The sequence below is a fragment of the Bacillus rossius genome, chromosome 8 (assembly GCF_032445375.1).
Source record: "Bacillus rossius redtenbacheri isolate Brsri chromosome 8, Brsri_v3, whole genome shotgun sequence".
Taxonomy (NCBI): domain Eukaryota; kingdom Metazoa; phylum Arthropoda; class Insecta; order Phasmatodea; family Bacillidae; genus Bacillus; species Bacillus rossius.
The window spans coordinates 50,882,199-50,907,889 of record NC_086336.1 but is presented as its reverse complement, the minus strand read 5'-3'; the positions used below and the strand labels follow the sequence as shown (position 1 = coordinate 50,907,889).

Below are 25,691 nucleotides of genomic sequence, written 5' to 3'. Positions count from 1 at the left end.
ACAATATTATCGATTAACTTACCTTTACTTTAAATAAATATGCAAGTACCTCAGATTAACAAACACATAAATAGGATGGATTGCATTGTGAAATGGTGAGCACACCACAATATATTTTTGACTGATTGATTGATGGTTTGACTCTGTAATCCAGCAGTACCTAATCTAGAAAAGGTTAGGTTTGGCTAAGAATTGTTTTGAATAAATTAGCCCATTAATATTTTCAGTGATAACCTTATAAATGCTACCTATTTATAAGTATATTGTAAGTTATGTATACATTTTAGGTGCAGGGGATTTGCCATCATCAGCCAACACTCTTAGAGAAACTTATGTCCCAAAAATTGGCCAGGCAAATAAGGAAGCAGTAAGGCTATGAGGTTTTTTTTACACCGACAATGGCATAATTTTTTCACAATTTTTTGCGGTCTCTACTGATTGCTTATTTTTACACCGATTTTTTGCACCGCTTGCTAATTTTTACACAGGTTTTTTGCACCGCTTTGTTCATTTTTTTACACCGAAATGGGCCAGTTTTATTTACCATTTTCTGGGGTCCTTACTTATGAGTTTGTCATATACCAATGCTCACTGGTGAGATGTAAGACATTTGTGCGATATAAATACCCTTTTTTGATGTTTAATGAGAATTCATTATAAAAAAATATTAACAAAATGAAACGTGTTAAAGCTAAACAGTAATAGGTTAAAATTGTGTAAACAATTCAAACCACATATATATTTGTCATTTCAAATTTGAAAACAAATTATTATTTGTATTCTTTTCGTCACATGCACCAGAGGTGGGAAGCACACCACAATATATTTTTGACTGATTGATTGATGGTTTGACTCTGTAATCCAGCAGTACCTAATCTAGAAAAGGTTAGGTTAGGTTTGGCTAAGAATTGTTTTGAATAAATTAGCCCATTAATATTTTCAGCGATAACCTTATAAATGCTACCTATTTATAAGTACGTATATTGTAAGTTATGTATACATTTTAGGTGCAGGGGATTTGCCATCATCAGCCAACACTGTTAGAGAAACTTATGTCCCAAAAATTTAGGCAAATAAGGAAGCAGTAAGGCTATGAGGTTTTTTTTACACCGCCAATGGCATAATTTTTTCACAATTTTTTGCGGTCTCTACTGATTGCTTATTTTTACACCGATTTTTTGCACCGCTTGCTAATTTTTACACCTGTTTTTTGCACCGCTTTTGTCATTTTTTTGCACAGCTTTTGTCATTTTTTTACACCGAAATGAGCCAGTTTTATTTACCATTTTCTGGGGTCCTTAATTATGGAGCACGTGTTTACTTTGACTGACGTACCGGAGATTCTAAGAAATTTTGCCTTTTGTTTTTGTATGATGAACTTGCACATGTTTACCTCGGTCACTAGACTTTTGTCAAGTTGTTACACATTATCATTTTCGCAGTTGCTTACAGACTTTCGAACTGTAAACATGGTGAGTAAATGAAAATCTTTATGTATTGACGAAAAAGTTTTATTAAGCACTTTATGCAGCGGAACTATTAGAAAAATACTTTTTATACAATCAAGGTGATCCGGCAGTAGCTCAAGATATCAGTAAAATACATAAGAAAATGCAATTAAAATATTGGCGCAGCAAAAATCATCAGACGAAGATAACAGACTATATGCTATAAGTGTTATTTGTATGAATATTAATGTTCGTGTGTAAAATGTGTACTATATTAGTAAATACATATTATTATAGAACAGTAAAATTATATTTTTATTTCTCTCCATTTTAACAACCCCTCTCTAATACGCCGAAAAATGCTCAGTCCGTCAAGTGTCGTTATATAGAGTTTACACTGTATGTACATTATTAATAATAATAAAACGGCGAGAGAATGTAAGCATCGCATGCTCTAGTACTTGAATTGTAACAAATATCTTTTTAATCAGTTGTGCATCACCTAATCACATTTTCTACTGAACTGCATTGTACAAACTTCACAATTACTCAGTATATAATCCTAGAATACTCCAGGTTTGTATTAGAGATGTTCCCTAGAACAAACAGAAAACTACTCAAATTTTTCAAGCTTTCAAATTAGACTTAAGACAAGTACTTAAAACAAAATTCTACTTCAAATTTTGAGTACTCATTCAACCCTAATTATTTTGATGGCAGAAAAAAAGAGTGGTTTCCCATTCAGTTCTTATACAAGTTCAGGCTGACACACAGCCTTAACAGTACTAAATATTTGGAGTAAAATGCAGAAAAGTACAAACAAAAGCAACAATAACTGTCACAACACTTAATTTTGTCTATTTAAATACTTATCCAAATAAAAACTTAAAACCACAAATTAGTAAGAATGATGTAATTTTTTTTTTTTCAATTTAACAGACCCATTCTAAAACAGTGAGGTATCATAAACTAAGATAAATTTAAAAAAAATATATTGTAAAATGATATGACTTAAAGGAGCTATACAAACTTATGTAAGAACTGCCAAACCTTGTTAACTTCTGTAATGTATTAAGGCCTAAATATTATTTTGTTTCGAATTTTTATCCATTTACTATAGACTTACTTTAAGCTATGGTAATTTTTTTTTTGCTGTGTATTTTTCTTTTTATGTAGTTTGTCAATGATTCCACGTAAAACTGACCTGCACCATAGACTTTCGACTTTTACCGTGGTTAAAAGTCTGTACGGAATGTATCAAATAAATAAATTAAAAAAAAAAATTAAAAATTGGTGACCTAACTGGAGGTGATACTAGTAAATTAACCTTATTTAACTCGTGTGATATTTGCTACATTAAAACTGTATGGTCGGCCACGGACGTCCGTGGAGAAGGCAGCGAGCATCACCTCAGGCTCCAGGGGGAACTCGGCAGCCTCTTTGAAGACCTGCCCCAGTCTGGTTTCTGCCGCGGCGCAGTTCTTGCGGAACAAGTGGAACTGGTCCAGCTGCACGGCGCACTGTTGGCACACCCACTTGGGCAGGGCGTCTTCCTTCTTCAGCTGTCACAAAGAGGAAGGAAAAAAAACATGTAAAACATTTAATTGCTTTTTTTAAATTTAAACTTTATCTTTTATTTAAAACAGGTTTATGAAAAAAGTGCTTCTGTAAAAAAGAATCCATTAGGCCACAGAGCCCACACCTACATATTTTGTCAAGCCTGTAGGAGCGGCTTCCTCAGAATCTTTTTAAAAATCAAGTTTTACGTCTCATCAACAGCGTGGTCCACATGGACACACAAACTACACTTATTAGGGATGGCCAACTAATCCAGCTTTGAGATCCGTCTCTAATTGGTTGGATGATAAACTGTAAACACCAAACTGAACGATAAGCTAGCATGGTTCCCTTAGACGTTAGTGACGTAAAACGTGCCAATCAATAGTTCCAAATGGAAATGGGAATTAATTTGGGTCCAGTACATAATTTACTAGATAGGTATACTTTTGTCCACAACTTGTAGTAAATCTAACATCCCTACTGCAAAATAACATATATTTTGATGTAATGTCATTTGATTATAGAAATATTTTACTCATATTCTCTTGGAATGAAGTACTCTTGTTGCTACAATGTTGAACCTGTAGTAATATCCTGTAATTTAACTCCATGATTGCTGACTTCAAATTAACAGTTGTAAATGTACATGGGACTCAATGTCATAAAGGTATAGTGACTGTAAAATCAAAGTTAATCTCGAATGATTATACCTATGCATGTGCAATGTACGTTAATAATTAACATTATAGAAAATAAACACTATTAGACTATTAAGTTTAATTTCAGAGTACCTTATTTCTTGAGACTAATTTTATTTATAGTGCTCAAATTTTCTTTACATGAGTTGGAGTTATAATTTTTTTATAAGAATTACTTATAATGTTTCATAGCTAAGTATCAGTCAACTTGTGATATTGGTATGTATATACTAAAATAGTAATTCAGAGTTTTGATTCACCCGTTTACATAACACAGCAAGGATAGACTCGATAACCATTAGTGCAAAATATTGTGTTTCCGTCTGGTTCACGGCCATTCGGCCTGTTCCATGAGTAGCAGACACGTCGTGCAACACAAGAGCTTATCAGCTCTATACCTACAGAGTATTGTTATACCTTAAAAATATTATATTAAAGATTAGTGCAAAATCTTGTGTTTCCTTCTGGTTCACAGTCATTTGGCCAGAGCTGTACTATCCGTACGACGGAGTTTTAAATTTCCAGGTGTAGCAGACATATTGCTCAACAGAAGAGTGTATCAGAGTATTGTTATACATTAAAAATATTATTTTAACCATTAGTTTGAATTTTTTTTTTCCCTTCTGTTTCATGGCCATTCGGGCAGTGCAGTTCATTTTCTACCATACATTTTGTACAGCCAGTGCTGTATGCTTTCTAACACTTTTTTTTATGGACAATGCTATAAAATTTTTACCACTCATTTTTATGGCCAGTGCTGTATATGCTACCACAATTTTTAATAGAAGTGCTGTACTCTTTCTACCATGTTTTTGGTATCCAGTGCTGTAAGCTTTCTACCATGCATTTTGTATGGCCAGTCCTGTAAACTTGCTACTATACTTTTTTGGCCAGTGCTGTACCAAACTATTTTATGCACATTTTTGTGTCCAGTTCTGAACTTAGCCAGTTCTTTACACTTTCTACCACATTGCATTTTGTATGGCCAGTGCTGTACACGCTTAACTTGGCTCTGCCCACATCGTAAGGTGGGGGAAATGGAAAGGAAAACATGTCTGGACTAAAGCCAACTTCAGCCTAGTGTGGGCAGAGCATGGGGAGAAGGTAAGCATTAGGCAAGCTGGGAAGTGCTTGGGGGGGGGGGGGGGGATGAGGGAGCAACAGCTCTATAAAATAAAATACCTATTTCACCCCACGCTAAAGTATGCTGCAGCAGCATGGGACTGGAGGGAGTGCAGAAGCAAGTAGCTAGGAGGGTTGGGGGGAAAATGTAGGTGAATGGATAATAATGAAAGGGGAAAGTATTTACTAGTCTCACAGATCTGATAAAGGAAGTGGGGTGGGAGAGCCCGAAAGAAGGCAGGTGGAGATGCTAATTAGGGTATATCAAATGTTGGGTGGGGTTGGACGGTGGGGAGAACTGGAGTAAAAGGTTGTGAGGAGAATACCTAGAAGTCGAAGGGAGAACTCGAGCAAGATTTTTAAAGAGATAAGGAGAATGGAAAGGGGGAAAGCAACTCGATGGTAGTGAAAACAATGAGTGGAATGTGTTGGATAAGAAGTGTGTGTCAGCAAGGAGTGCGACATAGTTTACGAGAAAAGTGAGAGAGAAGGAAGAGTTAAATGCTTGCCAGCAGGCTTGTGCCCAACTGCAGCAGTCATCCTATGGTACATGATGTTTGCTGCTTCAATTTAGTACATCTAAATATTCTGGACATAAAAAAAAAATTTGTGTTATCAATTATTTTTGTAAGTTGAATACAAATGAAAAAAAAAAATATTCTACAAGACCTGACAATTTGATTGTACTGGGATATTCCAAGTTTTTGTTTGGCCAGGATCTTTCAATGTACTAAAATAAACAGCAAACACAATGTACCATAGTATCAATGTATACAGCACCATGCCATCAGGATCAAGGGATAAACTGGGATACATGATACGGAACAATACTAAAATGTGGCTGAAGACGATGCCATTTGTTTACTTGTCAGTCTTTAAGAAACGTGATATTGTAAACACCAAATCAACTGTAGATTGAGGTTTAGTTTGCAATGCTTTTTAGTAAAAATTTAAAGGGGGGGGAAAAAACCAATATCAGTATAGCCCGACCAGAATTCAAACTGGAGATTCCAGGATGTATTTCCAGTGTCTTACCACTGCCAAATTGACTCCTTATATGTTCATATTATTACCTACTGTTGTAGTTCTTAATAAAAAAAAAGTTGCTTAACCCTTGTAAATCCCAAACAAAAAAAAAATTGCAGGCCAGCTATTAACTTCAGGCAATAATGATGCGCTGTGCTTTGTCCGGTAGAATTTATAATATTAAAAAATCACACTTACCGTAACAGGTAGACATTCCTTAATTTTATCAGGAATATTCCTCATTAAACCGTCTGATCCAAAAATTTGAAGTTGACCTTCGTCTGTCGACGTACACAAACGACATTGCAACGGAGACACATCTTTAAAATCAGACATTTCCATTTACACATACATTAAACAGTTTCAAATGCAATACGACGAACAGTAACTAAATGTGAAAGTAATAAAGTAAAATGGGCATAACTCAAACTGAAGCAACGCCCAATAAAAACAACCGCCTCTTTAGTACGCCATTTTAGGATTGCATTATTATTAATCAAATAAATCGATAGTGCCGATATTTTTTGGTCGAGGAGCCTATTTAAAAAAAATATATATATAAATTGATATATATATATATATTTTTTGGCTTAAAGTAGAAAACATGCTTTCTATACTTTTTTATGTAGTGAGAGTAAATACTTGTTATTTCATTAAACGTTAACTAGTTCAGGAACTAGAAAACATGGTCATTAAGAAGAATTCAAAATATCATACAAAAAAAGTAAAAAAGGAATACTTTTTAATAAAAACATGTAGAGCAGTTGTAATCGGAAAATGTTCACTGGAACAGTAATCGATAGTAAATACGGAAAATACTGCTGATAGTAGTAAATGCCAGTACTATACAGCTGTAAAGTATTTTGCAGTAGTTTCATCTGCTAACAGAAGGAAAAAAAAATAGTCCGGTAGTGATGGGCAGAACGGTTCTTTTGACCGAACCGGTACTTTCGGATCAGTTCCGTGAAAGATTCGTTCAGAACGATTCGTTCATCTCGGTCATTTCGTTCTTTTCTGTGAATAGGATCTGGCTCTTTTATCAGGTGTCGTAACTCGTTCAGCCTTTAGAGTATTGGCTACGTGTTTGCTTCCAGCCTCCCCTCGTTATCGCGTGACCCGATAACGAGAGGAGGCTGGATCGCGTGGGTGGTTATCTTTATCTACTCTGCATGGGTAAATGAAATTTCAAACGTCTAGTTGTATACTGACTGTTATAAAATTATTGACTGTTGATCGCTGCAAATGCTTCATGCAGTGATTCTATATAATACGGGAGCATTAAATCTAAGAATGTTAGGTACGAAAGTGATCTTTCTTAACTTTAATTTGTAATCGCACTATTATAGCTAGTACTTGAACATTGCTTTTCGTAGCCAGTGAATCACAGTTGCGTATATGAAACAAGATTATTTATATTGTATTACTTTTTAAGTTACAAATATTAATATACAGGCTATTTACACTCTAGAGAGAGTAAAGTGTTTACATGTAGACCAACACATTTAGAGAAAAAAAGACAAAAATTGAATACTACTACTGCGATTCAGTATGAAGAGAGAAAAATGAAGTAGGTACATTAATTAACACCTAAATGGTAAGTGTGAACATTTGTAGTTACTTTCCCTGTTATTTTTAATTCATGTTTTTTTTTTTTTTTCCCCAAATTTGTGTATGTGAATGTGAAAACGCAATTTTAAACCACTACTTAACAGTTGACATTTTCAGGTATAGATACTTTTCATGTTACCCTATTTTATTTGATCAGTTATCGTTTGCTCTTATGAACATGCTCACGCTGTGATTACTAATTCTTCAGACTCCTGACGTCATGAATCATTTCACGAACGAATCAGACCGGGCGCGTGGCCGGTTCTCTCATCTCGTTCTCTCGTTCTCTCCGCGTTTTCGTTCTTCCGAATCTTTCAAGGTACCGGCTCTCAAAGAGCCGGTTGGTTCTCTCGTTCTCTCCGCATTTTCGTTCTACCGAATCTTTCAAGGTACCGGCTCTCAAAGAGCCGGTTCTTTACATCGCGAACGAATCGCAAGATTTCGTTCTCTCAAAGATTCGTTCGTTTTGAACGAATCGTTAACGAACGACCCATCACTATAGTCCGGGTCTTTGGAGAACATGGCTGCTCGAATGTTGAGGTTTGCGTCAGCCCTGCGCAACAAAACCAGTTTAGTTAAGGTGAATATTGAACTATTTCAGAAGAACGTAATTATATTTCGTCGGTCATACATGTTAATTTTTAAAACAAAACTTATGAGATTGTTTTTGCATGCCTTTCTACAGTCGTAACAGAGTTGTTGCTCCATTATATCAAGTTCGAAAATTTAGTTACGTTCGGCTGCTGTTGGGCGCAAGCCCGTTGGCAAGTAGTCCACCCTATTTTATTCTTACGCTACTTCTTAATGTAAAAATGTAAACGTAAACCTTTCCTTTCTAGCATAGTTTTTATCTAAACTATTACCTTCAGACAGTTTCTTTTTTTGTGACCAAGTATTTTTCCCTTTCCTTTCTCCCTCCTAAAAAAACCTTTTTCGAGTTTTCTCCTACTGTTTCTATGTTTTACGCTTTCTTCATTGTGATTCGGTTTTCTCCACAGCCCCACCCCGTTCAATATCTAATACCTACATCCTATTTGTACGCTACTTATCTTGTAGACATGCGAGGAATACAATCTCCATATTAATTCTTTTATATTCTACTTTACTTCCCCTTCACCCACCTAGCTGGTGTCCTCTGCACTTCCTCCAGTTCCCTCTCGGGCACTACTGTGTACAGACCCTACACTGCCGCAGCCTACTCCAGTGTAGGGTGCACCATGGTTATGTTTGCCTTCTCCTTAAGTACACCATCTCAGGTTTCCCTCAATTTTGGGAAATAAATTGTTCAAAAAACATCACCATTCACAGTGGGTGCGCACAGCTTGAAAGTGCACATTTACAGATGCCACCACTTGTCTACCATCTCCCGGGCCTAACATCTTATCTCTTCAGTGTTTTCCACCTAAGATGTCTGGCTTTCGGTAAATATTTACTTGGGCGGTATTTCCGAAAAAAAATGTTAAAAATACGAAAATACCTTTATTTTATGCTCTTCAACTTCCTCTTTTCATTAAAATCGGCGGAGATTAGAAATTCCAAATACTTTAGGAGATATCGAATTTTTAAATTTCTTCATATGTAGTTGAGCAGTATTTGCGAAAAAAAATGTTAAAAATCCGAAAATACCTTTATCATATGCTCTTCAAATTCCTCTTTTCATTAAAAGCGGCGGAGATTAGAAATTCCAAATACTTTAGGAGATATCAAATTTTTAAATTTTAGCACAAAACCAGCGCATTCCTGTGGCGTGCGTGCACCATTGTTTCTTGTTTACGTACGAGTATCTATTTTTTTATTGGATAATGATGTCACGTGATTGTTCGTGATAGGCCAGAATTCAAATGAACTAATACGTGATTATTTAGTTCAATTATTGTTTAAAACGGTGTTTAATTACCGCCTCCAACTTAGGTGAGTTTTTAACGTTTCTAATTTTATAGTCTTATTTGTTATTTTGATATTGTTGCGCAAGTAATAAGTAACAAAAAAATTTACGTGAGTTGTTACTGTACATCCTTTGTTACGGGTTTGTTATGTAAGGTCAGTTACATTATAAATAATTTAAAACTAAAGAATAATTAAAATTAATTCACATTATTTTTAATATCACCTTAGTTTGAAAGTATTTATAATGTAACTGACCTGACCTAATCGACCATTTTAGTTTACTGTTCACCCTCTGTCCGGGTTTGTTTGGTCAGGTCAGTTACATTATAAATATTTTAAAACTAAACAGCCATTAAAATTAATTCACAAAATAATTTTTTGTGTCAGCTTAGTTTGAAAGTATTAATAATGTAACTGACCTGACCTAATCAACCATTTTATTAATTACGCATTCACGATTCACGTATTCACGAACACACGGCAAAATAACAAAAATGGCGCCGCTCGAATGGTTCCACAGGTCTTGTATTGCAAAATTAAAAAATTCAATATCTCCTAAAGTATTTGGAATTTCTTATCTTCGCCGCTTTTAATGAAAAGAGGAAGTTGAAGAGCATATGATAAAGGTATTTTCGGATTTTTAACATTTATTTTCGCAAATACCGCTCAACTACATATGATGAAATTTAAAAATTTGATATCTCCTAAAGTATTTGGAATTTCTTACCTCCGCCACTTTTAATGAAAAGAGGAAGTTGAAGAGCATAAAATAAAGGTATTTTCGTATTTTTAACATTTTTTTTCGGAAATACCGCCCAAGTAAATATTTACCTGGCTTTCTTTGGCCCGTGTGTCTCCTTACAAAAAAGTAGGAGATTGGGAACAAAATTTTGTTACTTTTAGACGCTGATGGAAAGTCAGGAAGCTGGAATTTGTCAGTAATTTGAGGGGAAAATATGCTCTAATCCTCCATCACCTGCACTGTGAGAGCATTATTATTTTCTTTTTTTAAATGTCAAGGTTCTGCTTGAAATGAAGAAAGTCAATAAAGAACTAGGCCAGCTGGTAGGACTTTTTTTTTTTTTTTCACAATAATTGTGATGTAGGTAAATTATTTTAAAAATGATTTAAGGAATATGAACTTTTGGTCAGGGTATAGGTAGCTTGGGAAATTTTATTTCAAATTTGTGTGGACACCCTTTGCTGAAAAATGAATATGTTTAGTTGGTAAGATAGCTTTTCAAGAAAAATTACTACTTTCAGAACCTAGCATGCTTTCGTCTTAACCTACTTCAACACAAGGTTACTTAAGTAGTCACTTCTCAGACTAGCTACCTCATTTCGCCTGTACACCAGCACCCAGAACATTCTAAGCTGTTTTCTTTCTCTGTTTTGGTTGTGATTATTTTTTCGCACTAGATTGTTAATGTATGTATATTGTCCTGGGGCAGGTCCCCGAGAGATGCCAGGCCACGGCTGCGGCAGCGGCGTACAAGCAGGCGCTGATAAACGTCCCTCCGACACAGCTGACGACACTCGACAATGGACTGCGCGTGGTGTCCGAGGACAGTGGGGCCCCTACCGCCACCGTCGGCCTGTGGATCGACGCGGGCTCCCGCTACGAAAATGAGAAGAACAATGGTGTGGCTCACTTCTTGGAGCACATGGCATTCAAGGTTAACCATCCAAGCATTACTGTTTATCACTCAGGCTCGCAATGTAATACGTGTCACTTAATGTTCGCTTATGACAGCCGTGGTGTCTGCTTACTGCAAGTATTGCGATTTGTTATGTATTGTTAGTCATCAAAGTTTGAAGCTTATGTTTACTAAATGGTTTTCGGTAAATCTGTATTGTACGGATTAGCGCCAAAAAAAATCGTACATATATGAAATAAATTTCATTATATGTTATCTTACGTCCTCTTTTCAGAACCGCCTGCGGAGATAAAAAATTCCAATTACTTTTGGAGATATCGAATTTTTTAATATTCATTTTTTGGCGATTTTTTTAAAAAAAATTTTTAAAAATCCGAAAATACCTTTATTCTGTGCTCTTTAACTTCCTCATTTCATTAAACCCAACGGAGATCAGAAATTCCAAATACTTTAGGAGATATGGAATTTTTTAATTTTCATGTTGTGCACTGATGCGGCGTTTCAGCGGGAAGCCTACGATTCACACATCCTTCTGGACATACCCGAATACTCACGTTGGCAAGCCTTCTTTTCTTAAAATTAGCAAGAAGTAATTAAAAATACTTTAAAACATTGTGGATGGTTGGTTATATTAGGTAAGTATAGCTACATTAAAAAAACTGTAAAATCATTTTATGGTTGCTTAGCAAATAACTTTTTAATATGTAGCTATCCAGCGCTAGGAAACAGTTTTCATGATTTCACAGTATTTTTAATGTAGCTATCCTAACCAAATCAACCATCCACAATGTTTTGAAGTATTTATAATGTAGCTAACATAACCTAATTGACCATTAGTTTTCATTAGTTGCATATTTATTTACAATAAACAAAAAAAAAACCGAAGATGCACGATCGGGCGTTTGCCTCTCGTCTGTTGAAAGGCTTGCCAATGTGAGTATTCGGGTATGTCCAGAAGGATGAGTGAATCGTAGGCTTCCCGCGTTCACCATTGTTGCTTGTTTACAAGTATGATTTTTTTTTTTTCGCGACGTAGTTGAACGACTACATCACGTAAAAAGAAAATTACGTGAGTTCCTACTGTTCATCCTTTTTCCCGGTTTGTCAGGTCAGGTCAGCTACATTATAAATACTTTAAAACTAAACAACCATTAAAATTAATTTTTATTATTTTTAATTTCCGTTTATTTTGAAGTATTTATCATGTAACTAACCTTACCTAATGGAAAATTTCTGTTATTTAGGCATTCACGCACACACGGCAAAATATAAAATGGCGTCTGTTAAATGATTACATAGGGCTTGTATTGCAAAATAAGAACGGCGATATCTCCAAAAGTAATTGGAATTTTTAATCTCCGCAGGCGGTTCTGAAAAGAGGACGTAAAAGAGCATATAATGAAAGTTATTTCATATTTGTACGATTTTTTTTGGCGCTAATCCGTACAATACAGATTTACCTGGTTTTCATTGCAATGGCTTATAAATTCAAGTAAATGATAATATTTCAAAACATCTTAGATATCATTCTTAGAATTACATTCCTTTTTTATTACTCAATTTAAAAATCTTAATCATGACTACAAAATGTAATAATTTTTTCTCTTAAATAACTTGCTCTGATGTTGCAATTAAAATTAACAGATAACATTACAGCTTCTGTGTTGGGTATACGTAGTTTTTTTTCTTCTGTTTTCTAATGTTTATCACATTTTTAAGTTAATTTTTTAGGCGCGTTATGAATAAAATGAGATTGGATTGTTACGATGCGAGCACAACATGCAACAAAAATTGACAGGATGAAAAAAGGCAATATACAAATATGAATTATATATGTGCTTTTGCCACCACTCACCACCTCCGGCTAGCTCAAATTAGGTGATGATTGGAACATACAGGTTTCAGGTCACGAAGAGAGAAGAAATTTATAAACAATGTTCAATATATTACCTGTTATTTTTAATTCATGGAAAAATCACACTATTCCGTACAACAGAGCACACAAAAAAGAATTAAACTGTACCTCCATAAAGGAAAAAAACACGTAGACTTATTACAAGTTACATTATAATGCCCGGATAAGTTCTGGGCAGCGACGGCTGGACAAAACCCTTGGTTGCCTCGCTGTGGGCTTTGCCTACGACTACGGTCAAAAAGTAATTCTAATTATTAAAATGTCCGAAAGAAAAAAAGCTTATTAGGCGTCGCCCGGACCATAGCCGCAAAGTTATAGGTACTTTAATAGAACATTTCTATTTTATGTGAGCCATCGCCTGAACGCAACCTCTCGTCACGGTGCTTGAACAATGACCGTCTGGTCCGGTGCTCGGACAATGACTGAATTTTACAGCCTTCCTTCCCTTTGTGCGGGCAGTGTCCTGGGCTCGCTGATGTAATTTTCAGTCAATCACGGCGCATGGCAACAGAGGCTCAATGAAATGCTTACTTCTGTTCCCACGACACAGCAATTTTGTCTCTTTTACACACTCCCGTGACCGTGACTCACACGCCTAGCGTGTGAAACAAAGCCTCGGTCGTGATAAAACGAAGGAGAATTATGTCAAGCCAGCAAAAAAATTACTAGAAAAATAAACTTATGAATTTTAAAAATAAAAACAATAAATCCGGAGAAATATTTTCACAATAACTTCGAAAAAGAAAAAAACTATTGTACTGCAACATGTTTGTTTTGACAGTTTAATTATTTATTATTATTTACGATTTATTTTATTTTTGTTTGCTCTATGTATAATATCATTTATTTTCAGAAACGGCAATATTTGGTTATGTATGTCTATGGAAAAGTGATTCTTTGGATTTTTACCGGACTATTTGAACGAGGTATTGTTGATACCCCTCTAAGGACTAATGGACTTGAAAACTGTAAACGGTAAAATTAACGCCGTAATTTTATTATGTAAATTATTAATTTTAATATTTATGTATTTGAATTTTAAGTGAAATTTTGTTATCCGCGCAATTGTTGCGTTCGGAGTTTACGTTTTCGGTAAGAAATTAGGTAACTGAAACGGTCCTTTTGGCCAATCACGGGCCACCATTTAAAAGTGAGTCTTACTGGTTATTTTGAGGAAACTAGTAAGAAAGAGAGTTCTACAATGGCCAGCTGAATGAGCGGCAACTTCGTGACGTCGGCGAATTTAAATCCTGAAAATTAGCTATCTAGCATCAGGCATCCCGGATAGTGGATGATAATTATGAACCATTAGGGAGTTCAGAACATTTAAATAGGATTTATCTAAAAAGATAAATATCATAGGAGTGATTAACGTGAGTAATAAAAGTGCCCAGATTTTTTGTGCCCTAATCTTATGCACGAATCACGAAACTCCCGTTTTTACGTCACATCGTCGCCGAAACTTATTATAAACATTGATTTCATGAATTAAATTGACTTTATAGAGGATTTAAATAATACTTGGACATAAATTTTACGAATTTACACATTAATTAACAGACTCAGTGGTCCTATAGATGAGAGGCTCTGAGCTCTGCCGATGATTTTGAACCTATCTAGCCGAGGTAAATTGATTTAAGTTCCCTAAAAAAAAAACATTAATTAAAAACTGTGTAGTGTCAACGAACCCGAATTAAGACTTTTGAAAATATTTAAATGTGCGCAACATAACTCCTGGTAATTGAACTTTTATTGAATTACTATGATGTCACCGTTAAGTTAGGTTGTTGTTTTGGATATGAATAATAATTAAATATATTAATAAGATTGAAATCTTTTAAATCGTTTTTTACATTGGAAATAAAATAATTCTATATTTAATATTCACAGTGTTGTGTTGTGTTATTTGTAATTCCACCTACTCCAGTGTGTATTTATGTATGTTCCATATCAATCAAATAACACCTAACTGTGACTTACCTTATGTCAACATTACCAGTGAAGAGTCACACAATTTAAGAAATCTAATTTATTACACAGTTTTATTCAGCCCAACGTTTAAGTGTGTGTGTGGAGCCTACTAAGCAGCACGAAAGTAGCTCTACATATTTAATTGGCTACCCTAGCGGGGCCTAAACAACTAAGAAGGTTCCCGCACATATTTATTTGGAGCCCATACGGTGGGGCCGATTTTGAGGTTAAGGGACACCTCAACAATTTTTTTGTGTAAATTCTGTACCATCCGAGTACTGTGTGCAAGTGCACTATTTGTGTAACGCATTATTTTTTTCAATTACTTCCTTGCACACCACTATGGCCGACGAACAAAACAAATACTTTCTTAGAGAAAGATCACGAAGTGTAGGGGAGGAGTATGCTACTGCACAAACCTCAAGCAGTGAGTCGAATCCTTCATCATCTGCAGGGAATTCGCCTGTAGTCACCTGTGAGGAAAGGTTAGGGCGGCTCACATCTCCCCTAATCATGGAGCAGGAAAACATAAATGACACTGTCCTACACACAATTGCACCCCAGGATAGCACTCCTACTCCACCACCAGTGACACTAGAGTCACTGATGCAGATCTTGCTGCAGACAAATGCTCAGATGAAGCAGAACGACTCTAAATTGGAAAAAAACAACACCGTTCTCACTGAAAAACTAGAGCAAAACAACACTGCTCTCACTGAAAAACTAGAGCAAAATAACATCAATCTCACGGCTGAGTTGAGGGCTGGATTGGAACAGACCAATGCTGCCATGGAACAGAACAATGCCAGCCTAAGGAATCTCGAGCACAGCATCGAGGTTAGACTCTTGCAACAACATGAGGAGATTCAGCAGATAGCCGAACAGGTCTCCCAATACAACAGCAGGGTAGATGGGTTGGAATCCCACGTCACGTCCCTGAGGAACATGATGGCCAACGAGCATCGAGGACAGGCCAACGCCAGGGAAGAGGTGCGTGAGCACATCCAGCACCTGGAGAGTAGGCTTGGTGACATCGAGGTGGCCACAGCTACGCTGAGGGACAGGTTTGAAAATCTATCTGTCCAACCGAGCCCTACAGCTGCATCAGCTGGTAGTATAGGCCAGGCCCAGGCAAGCGAGTGCCATGGACCTACTGTTCCAACACTGCCCACCACAAGCAAGCAACAGGGCGGCACCGAGTGCTACACTGAGCACCTGCCCCAGGAACCGTCACGTGTCACCCCCATCACTCATCGGCCAAGTAGCAGGACGTTTGTAAACACGTCGAGTATGGACCCTGCTACTCTGATCCACCACCCGGCCAAGCATTGGGCAGAGGCCATGCCCACGTTTTCAGGAAGGGTTACCGAGAACCCTATACGGTTCTTGAAGCGCTTTGAGGAATATGCGGCCACGTTCAATCTCAGCGAGGCTGAGGTACTAAAATGCCTCAACAGTGCGTTGAAAGGGCAGGCTTTCTACTGGTGGGAAATGCTGAGTGCAACCACCAGTAGCTACAATCACTTCCAGGCCATGTTCCGCCAGCAGTATTGGAGTCTGCGCATTCAGAGCAATCTGCGTGCCCAGCTCCATACTGAGAGGTATGACCCCAGGAAGGGCACAACGCTGGAAGCCCACCTCTCAACAATGTTTGAGAAAACTAGATACCTCGACTTGCCCATGACGGACGAGGAGTTCGTAGCGGCAATACTCACTCAGTTGCCGCTGCGCTACCAAAAGCAGTTGTCCGGCCTGACGTACCGAGACGTCACAGAGTTCAGAGAGAGGCTCCTGAACTACGACAAGCTGGAGAAAATGGACAGGACGCCAGCACCTAAGGAGGACCACGAGAGGGTGCCTCAGCAAAACCGCCAGCCACCCCTGAATAACTACTGGCAAAACAGGGACAACAAGCCAAGGGACAACCGTCAGGCAGCTGTCCACACTATGACGTGGCAACCCAAGGGCAGGGAGCAAAGCTCGTATGGCCGTTATGCTGCGAGCCAACGCAAAGGCCCCTACAACAAGAGGAAGACCTGGTGGTCAAATACGAGGAACTATCATAGCGACGAAGAGATGTACCAGCGCAAGAGGAAGGACGACCGCAACGACAACCGCCGCCGCTCCTACTCGCCTGAAGTACGGCCTCCCAGGGAGTCCCGTGACCGACGCCCAAGATCCTCGTCTGAAGACGAGAGAGAGTACGCGAGGAAGTACCGCAAGACGGAGGAACCTCGATACCAGGGCCGGCACGAAGAAACCCGAATGCCACCCCACCATTATTCCCCCCAGACGACAGAGAATCATGGCGGCCAAGCCCATAATAGCCAGTTCTCTGGAAACAAGCAACGCTACCAGAACGCGACATTTCCACCACCATTCCAGGCGCAGCATCCAGGACATCAAGCTGCATACTACCAGAGAGGGGAAGTAAACCCGGTAGCAGCCGAGTTCAAGGCTGCAGTGTCCAGCGTCGCAGGACCAAGTAATTGGAACCACAACGAACAACAACAACGTGTTCCAGGTGGACGTGCCAACCAGGGCACGTTAAACTAGAACGGGTTTCAGTTGGATCGCCCCGAACAGAAACCCACTATTCAGGCTCAGGGGTACATAACGACAAAACTCCAATTTACAGCTGCATCAGCTACGATAAATTTATATGCACTGTTATGCTAAGAGAAAGTGAAAGGGACTTTCTCTATAATGAAAAATGATGAAAATAGGGTTCATCAAGTTTGTACAGTTTGTCCACATGTGACATTAAAAATTGAAGAATGCAACGTGGATGCATTAATTGACAGTGGCGCTGAAGTCACGTGTATCAGTGAGGAGTTGGTGAACTACCTCGAGCATCAGGGCATCATACTACCCAAGATACCAGTACCAGCACTCAAGATAATTGGAGTGACATCAAGGGCAAGCCCTATTGTAAACAGACAGGTACTGATAACAGTACACGGCCTAGGCAGACCGAAAGACATGACTGCACTAGTTGTGAAAGGCCTAGCAAAACCGCTAATAATAGGCACCGACTTTCTATCACAATTTGGTGTAGTGATAGATTTTAAACTATGTAAAATTCATTCAAATGACTGTGAAACTCCAGTCACACTCACAGGCAAGTGGCATGTGAGGGAAAGTTTTGTGGGAATATTGTACAGTGAACCTATGCACAGGCACATATACAATGCACAAGCAAGTGAGCAACTTCAGGCATCACTTGAAGACATAAGACAGTCACTACAGGAGGTGAAGAGTGTATCACCCAGTCAGCTGCAACAACTGTTTGGTGTACTGGCCAATTTTCAGTCAGTATTTTCTGACAAGCCAGGCAGAAACAGATTCTACCAAGCGAAAATTAAAATAAATGAGAAGGCACCGTACCACCGCAAATGCTATCCCATTCCGGTGAAGTACGTTCAGGAAGCCACAGCCTACCTACAACTTATGATTGATTGGAATGTAATCAGGAGAGAAGCAAGCCCCTATGCTAACCCCATAGTTTGTGTGAGTAAACGAGACGGGACAGTAAGACTGTGTCTCGATGCTAGGGAGCTCAACAAAATTACAGTCAAGGACAGGGAAAGTCCTATACAAACGGCAGAAATTTTAAGATTGTATCAAGGTGTGAAGTATCTCACAACCATGGATCTGTCGTCAGGCTATTGGCAGATACCATTAGAGCCTAATTCCTGCCAATATACATCATTTCTGTTCAGGAATCAGCAGTATGTATTTACAGTTATGCCGTTTGGACTGTGTAACGCAGTGGCTGACTTTACGAGATGTCTAGACGCAACCTTAGGACCCGAGTGTCAGGGATTTGCAAGGGCGTATGTCGATGACATATTAATAACATCATCAAATTTTGAAGAGCACATGCAGCATGTTGCCACTGTACTGCACAAATTGCAAGAGGCAGGCATGACTGTGAAAATTAGAAAATCTGTTTTCTGCAGAGAGGAATTACCCTTTTTAGGACACATCCTCACACCTGAAGGCATTAAGACAGCCCCAGACAAGCTGCAGAACATCCAAGAGTTTCCTACACCGAGGAACGTGAAACAGCTGAGAGCGTTTCTTGGAATAATTGGGTTTTACAGGATATACTCCAACCAAGTTGCACAGTGTGCAGTTCCACTGTTCAGCCTATTGAAGAAAGGTCAGGCATGGATGTGGAGTGAAGAGCACGAGCAAGCCTTCATCAGCTTGAAAAACTTGTTCCTGACTGAACACGTCATCTACCATCCAACCCAAGGGAAGGAATTTCTGTTATACACAGATGCCTCTGACACAGCCCTAGGATGTAAGCTTGCACAGGAGGAAAATGGAATTGAAAAGACTGTAGCAATGGCTAGTCGTACTCTCAACCAGGCCGAGAGAAATTACACTGTTACAGAGCGAGAGGCTCTGGCCATTATATGGGCACTCCAGAAGTACAGGGATCTGCTACTTGGAGAAACAGTGAAATTGTTAACAGATCACCAGGCGTTAACATGCCTTAAGGCAGGCAAGTTATTTGGTAGCCGCCTTACGAGATGGTTTTTGCTACTGCAGGAATATGATATTCATATACATCATATCAAGGGATCTGCCAACACCACTGCAGATTACCTAAGTCGCCTGCATGAACTGCAAGAAAGTTCACCATCTACATCAAAACGACAGAAGGAATTTTTAGTGGCACCAGTATCCACAGAAATATTTAAAACCAACCCTAAACTCCGAGATATCCTGAAGGATATAAAATGTAAACAACAGGCAGATGAGTACTGCAAAAACACCATCAACCAGCTGCAGAAGCAGTCAGCTGATAATAAAATTCACCAACATTTCTGTTTGTCAGCAGAAAATGTTTTGTTTGCCCAGTCAAGGAAGAGAGGCATTTTCGAAGATCACTGGAAACCAGTGATACCAGCTGATTTGAGGCAACCAATCACCTGGGAACTACATGTAGCCTTGGGACATGTAGGGAGCAAGAAGCTCATTGAAGCATTAAAGAGGCAAGTGTATTGGCCTAACATGTCACGCTATGTAAGTAAGGTCACAAGTGCCTGTGACCTATGTCAGAAGGTGAAACCACCTGGACAACACCTGCATGGAGAATTGCAGCCAATCATTCCAACAGCACCATTGGAATTATTATCAGTTGATTTATTTGGCCCCCTACCACAGTCAAAGGGAGGTGTTAAGTATGTTTTTGTGATGCAAGATGTTTTCACAAAATTCACCAAATTATATGCAATTGTGAACCCAACTGCAAAAGCAGTTATGCAAAAATTAAAAACTTTCGTTGAAGAAATTGGTTTACCTAAAGTGGTATTGTCAGACAGAGGTACCCAGTTTACCAGTGATTTGTGGCAAACAGGAGTCAGGAAATTAGGTGCAATACCTACAACCATCAGTGTACGGCATCCACAAAGTAACCCTGTGGAAAGACTCATGAAGTCAATAGGGAGTCTTTTACGTACGCTATGCCATAACTCGCAGCAATCATGGCGAGATAAGTTGCCATATGTAGAGTGCGTTATTAACCATACTGTACATGGTTCTATTGGAGTTACCCCTGGAGAAGCCATGAGCCTGAATAGATCGGTGGCGATCAACCCGAAATATTTACCCCGATGTGAACACACCCCTAATGAAGAGGAAAAACTACCTACAGGAGAAGAGGTAGAAGCTCTAGTGAAGAGGAAGTTGACAGCAGAAGCTGACATCAGACGCAAGAGGAAACCAGCATCAAAATTAGCAAAATTTAAAATTGGAGACCAGGTACTGAAGAAAACAACTCCGGTAAGCAAGGCCTGGGAACATGTAACCAAGAAATTGTTTTTGTTATTTGAAGGTCCTTATGTCATCACAGACATAGTACAAGAGAATTGCTATGCACTAGCAGAGCCAGCAACAGGCCGACCAGTAGGCCGTTATAATATAACGCAGTTAAGGGAATACAAGAGCCCTACTACTATGTAAGCAGTACCGACCTAAGCTGCGAATGCCTCGTGATGGTACAAGGTGTAGTACCATAAACAGCTGAGAGCAGTCTAAGTGTAAGTTTCAGACCAAGGATCTGAACTGTACAGAGGAGTAAGTGTATGTCACTGTGATTATGTGATCTAGTACGCCATGTGAGGCGTAGTGCAGCCACTGTAATTTGTAATGTTAAGCGGAGGTGTAATTCCCGCTTGTTTCTGTGTAAAGGTGAAGTAAAATGCCACCTATGCAGATATTTACCCTGTGGTTATGCGGAAGTGTAATTCCCGCTATATTGCTGTATTTGAGGTGAAGTGAAATGCCACCCATACAGATGTTATTGTAGCCTGTGAAGCTACCTGTGTACAATGTGTATTGTATTTATGTATCAGTTGGCTTGCACAATTCCTCGTATGAGTATGAACTCAAATGTCACTAAGACATATATATACAACATTAGACTAGCCTATACCTATGTGAAGCTGTATGTACTGTGTACTAACAAACGAGAAGAAATTAAGCTTATTTAGTGTCGATGTAACTATGTGGTATGATACCCCATCCTGCTGTGTAAACATATGTAAACACTGGCATGCAAAGCATCTCTAAAAGCACATAACACTTCGCAACTACAAGCAGAATAATATAATGCAGGTTACCTTGATTTAATGATGATGCTGAGTAATCCAATAGGCGTCGTTATGTTGATGATGAAAAATAGAAAATCACTAAATTTTCTAATATTTATAGAAGAACTCACTAAGATTTTAAAACTTCACTATTTTATTACCATTTCTGGGATGAATTTAGGGAAAAGAATGATCTTTAGGATTGCATTCTACCCAGAATGCAGGTTAGAAAAGTATGCACTCATTTCGCATACAAATCCAATCAGATTTAGCTGAAATATTTAGTTTATTAAACTTTGGATGTCAAGGCATTGATATTTTATGAAATGAAAACACTGAAATTTGAAATCGATGATTTTTAAGAATTTATTGGGAGAAGCCCCTATACGAGAAAATTACGTCGTCTCAACACTATTCACTCGCATCACTGTCATAGTTGCTTGAATAGTATTCTTCGAATGATGTGAAGAATAGCGAAGAATGTGGATCTGAAAAACTCAGGATCTAAGCCCTTTGTCACGAGAAGTGAAGATACTCCGGCAAACAAGTGTCCACAAGCAACTTCGCCTAACAGAAGTTATAAAATTGAAGAAGCAAGAAAATTTTCTTAAAAAGAAATGAAAAAGATATTGAACATGTGATACCCTATGTTGAAAGCTATCCTGATACAGCATGTTTGTGAAACAGCTGATTTGTAAAAGGAACCTTAGCTACACTGAAGCCAGGAGCCTCAGTAGATTACAAGACTCATGTGTTACTGATAGTAACCAAGATGAGATGAAATGTGAACATTATTCAACCCAGCGAGACCGCTACGGGATGAAAACACAGTAATGGAAGATGAGAGTAGGAAGATAAAGCCTCTACAGCTGTTGAGCTGAGCACAGCAGACTGAAATTGAAAAAGTTACTAAGTTGGTAATTGTGTAAACCAACGACTTCTCTGTATAGGAGAAGATAATGTAAACAATGTGTAAAAACGCTATGAAATTTTGATTGTATAACTTGTAAACATAATGAAAGGTTAATGGTATGTTATGTAAATGTTATTATATATATATAGTTATATATAAATGTTATATTATATGATCAATTGCTAGTATGTACTATGTAAACATAACAATGAACTATTAATTGTCAGTATGTACATGATATGATATATATTCTTGGATGAAATGTTAACAAGTGTGATGAAATGCAAATGTAAATTGCAAGCTAAATATGCTATAGTTAAATGCAAATATTTTTAATAATGAAATGTAAACATGTAAGTTACAAACATTGAGTAATGAATATAAATTATGTTAGCTATCAATATGTTATAATGAAAAGCAAAACATGTGATGTTTGATATTCAATAATGATACGCTATAATGAAATGTTGTGGTGAAATGTATGAAATCTCATGAAATGAGAACACAAACAAGCAAATGCACTGTGATGCATACTAATCAAGTACGAACTAACAATGTGATATGTTAGTAGCAAGCAAAGTACTAATATTGAATTTAATGGATATTGATAACCAGGCATTGTTATGCAAGAATTGAGATTTAATAATTAATAGTATTTATTTATTTTTTTTTCTAACAATGATGTTAATAATGAGAATGTTATATGTTAAGCTAGGAATTTTAAGGTTAATTTAAGATATTTTTGTTTTAACGGTGACGTCATAGTGTTCCGCGGCAAGTACACAAGTTGTATTGCCTGCAGACACTTGTATTTGCAAGAGTACAAGTACGCACATAGTGATTAAGGTATCGATTAAGACCCGGACACCTATACTTAAGTCAGGTGCGAAGGTTACACCAGAGTGAGCTAGACGTAGTGCGGTTCGCAACGATTGTGTACCTAACAGTGATGGGAATAGACGAGTGCTTCCTTGTGGGAAGTGGTGACCTCGCCCCACGCAATCAGCACCGCAGACGCCACGACGCCGTCTCGCGCGTAGTCGTGAGGCAGGGCGGCTGGACGCCGCCACATCAGCAGTTGATGACGTCAGCTGCAGTGCCAGATGCCGTGCTGTCTGGTACAGCATCATCGCCCCACGCCAGACCCCGTCGACGCGTGGTGAACCAGGCCAGGTTTGTTGGTCGTTTTGAGGACAGGCGCCGTCTCGACGCCGCTGTCCGCTGCAGGAAGGAGGAGTCGCAGCAAGGATGCAGTCATCACCGCAGATGGACGTTGACCCATTGCCGTGACGTGACCTGGAGAACGTCCTATTGTTGACTCACGTGTACATTGCACCCCTTCGAATCCCTTTAGTGAATCATACTCACAGTAAGTAAGTCCTCCCGAGTCCTTCTCAACAGGAGCGGCTCAAGGCAGAAGCTGTCGGAGAGCAGCAGCAGTTCCAGCCTTCGAAGATTTTGCACTGCAAAATCCGTGAACTTCTTCGCGCAGGTCTGTTAGCAGCGACGACCCGATAAAAAGTGTTTAAAAAGGCGCGATTTTCAGGCGCGCAACGGTAAAAAACGAATCGAGGAGGAGAGGTAGTCTCTCTCAAGTTGTTTTTTTTGTTTGTCGTTTGGTGCGCGCGTTGCTAGGCAACGAAGAGTGTTGTGTATTGTGCGACGGAGAAAGAGAAGTGCCAATCACATTGCACCGTTTTGAACAGGTCAAAGAGCACTGTTCAATGTAATTGACAAGGGCGGCAAAATCTGTACTGCAACATGTTTGTTTTGACAGTTTAATTATTTATTATTATTTACGATTTATTTTATTTTTGTTTGCTCTATGTATAATATCATTTATTTTCAGAAACGGCAATATTTGGTTATGTATGTCTATGGAAAAGTGATTCTTTGGATTTTTACCGGACTATTTGAACGAGGTATTGTTGATACCCCTCTAAGGACTAATGGACTTGAAAACTGTAAACGGTAAAATTAACGCCGTAATTTTATTATGTAAATTATTAATTTTAATATTTATGTATTTGAATTTTAAGTGAAATTTTGTTATCCGCGCAATTGTTGCGTTCGGAGTTTACGTTTTCGGTAAGAAATTAGGTAACTGAAACGGTCCTTTTGGCCAATCACGGGCCACCATTTAAAAGTGAGTCTTACTGGTTATTTTGAGGAAACTAGTAAGAAAGAGAGTTCTACAATGGCCAGCTGAATGAGCGGCAACTTCGTGACGTCGGCGAATTTAAATCCTGAAAATTAGCTATCTAGCATCAGGCATCCCGGATAGTGGATGATTATTATGAACCATTAGGGAGTTCAGAACATTTAAATAGGATTTATCTAAAAAGATAAATATCATAGGAGTGATTAACGTGAGTAATAAAAGTGCCCAGATTTTTTGTGCCCTAATCTTATGCACGAATCACGAAACTCCCGTTTTTACGTCACATCGTCGCCGAAACTTATTATAAACATTGATTTCATGAATTAAATTGACTTTATAGAGGATTTAAATAATACTTGGACATAAATTTTACGAATTTACACATTAATTAACAGACTCAGTGGTCCTATAGATGAGAGGCTCTGAGCTCTGCCGATGATTTTGAACCTATCTAGCCGAGGTAAATTGATTTAAGTTCCCTAAAAAAAAAACATTAATTAAAAACTGTGTAGTGTCAACGAACCCGAATTAAGACTTTTGAAAATATTTAAATGTGCGCAACATAACTCCTGGTAATTGAACTTTTATTGAATTACTATGATGTCACCGTTAAGTTAGGTTGTTGTTTTGGATATGAATAATAATTAAATATATTAATAAGATTGAAATCTTTTAAATCGTTTTTTACATTGGAAATAAAATAATTCTATATTTAATATTCACAGTGTTGTGTTGTGTTATTTGTAATTCCACCTACTCCAGTGTGTATTTATGTATGTTCCATATCAATCAAATAACACCTAACTGTGACTTACCTTATGTCAACATTACCAGTGAAGAGTCACACAATTTAAGAAATCTAATTTATTACACAGTTTTATTCAGCCCAACGTTTAAGTGTGTGTGTGGAGCCTACTAAGCAGCACGAAAGTAGCTCTACATATTTAATTGGCTACCCTAGCGGGGCCTAAACAACTAAGAAGGTTCCCGCACACTATACATCAAACCTGAAATATTGACAAAAAAATTTATAACAAATGATTATTACTGGCTTGTATGAGGAAGGCTGTAATCTGGGTTGTTACACTTTTAAAGATTATACATTAGTGATTGATATTG

The 25,691-nt window shown here is 38.1% G+C and overlaps 2 protein-coding genes across 4 annotated transcripts in view; one reads left to right on the top strand and one right to left on the bottom strand.

Moving 5' to 3' along the window:
- LOC134534909 (zinc finger protein 271-like) overlaps positions 1-6,357 on the bottom strand; it is a 29,423-nt gene extending 23,066 nt beyond the window's left edge. For both annotated transcript variants that reach the window (XM_063373595.1, XM_063373596.1), the window contains exons 1-2: positions 6,053-6,357; positions 2,858-3,010 (exon numbers count right to left, since the gene is read on the bottom strand). In XM_063373595.1, coding sequence (XP_063229665.1) covers positions 2,858-3,010; positions 6,053-6,196 — 297 coding nt within the window. In that variant the 5' untranslated portion in view covers positions 6,197-6,357. The remainder of the gene's footprint in view (positions 1-2,857; positions 3,011-6,052) is intronic.
- Positions 6,358-7,926: 1,569 nt separating this feature from the next.
- The window catches only part of LOC134534917 (mitochondrial-processing peptidase subunit beta), a 31,565-nt gene continuing 13,800 nt past the window's right edge, over positions 7,927-25,691 (top strand). Inside the window, exons 1-2 of one of the 2 annotated variants that reach the window (XM_063373614.1) lie at positions 7,927-8,042; positions 10,801-11,025. In XM_063373614.1, coding sequence (XP_063229684.1) covers positions 7,983-8,042; positions 10,801-11,025 — 285 coding nt within the window. In that variant the 5' untranslated portion in view covers positions 7,927-7,982. The remainder of the gene's footprint in view (positions 8,043-10,800; positions 11,026-25,691) is intronic. The other variant, XM_063373615.1, reaches the window with a different exon arrangement.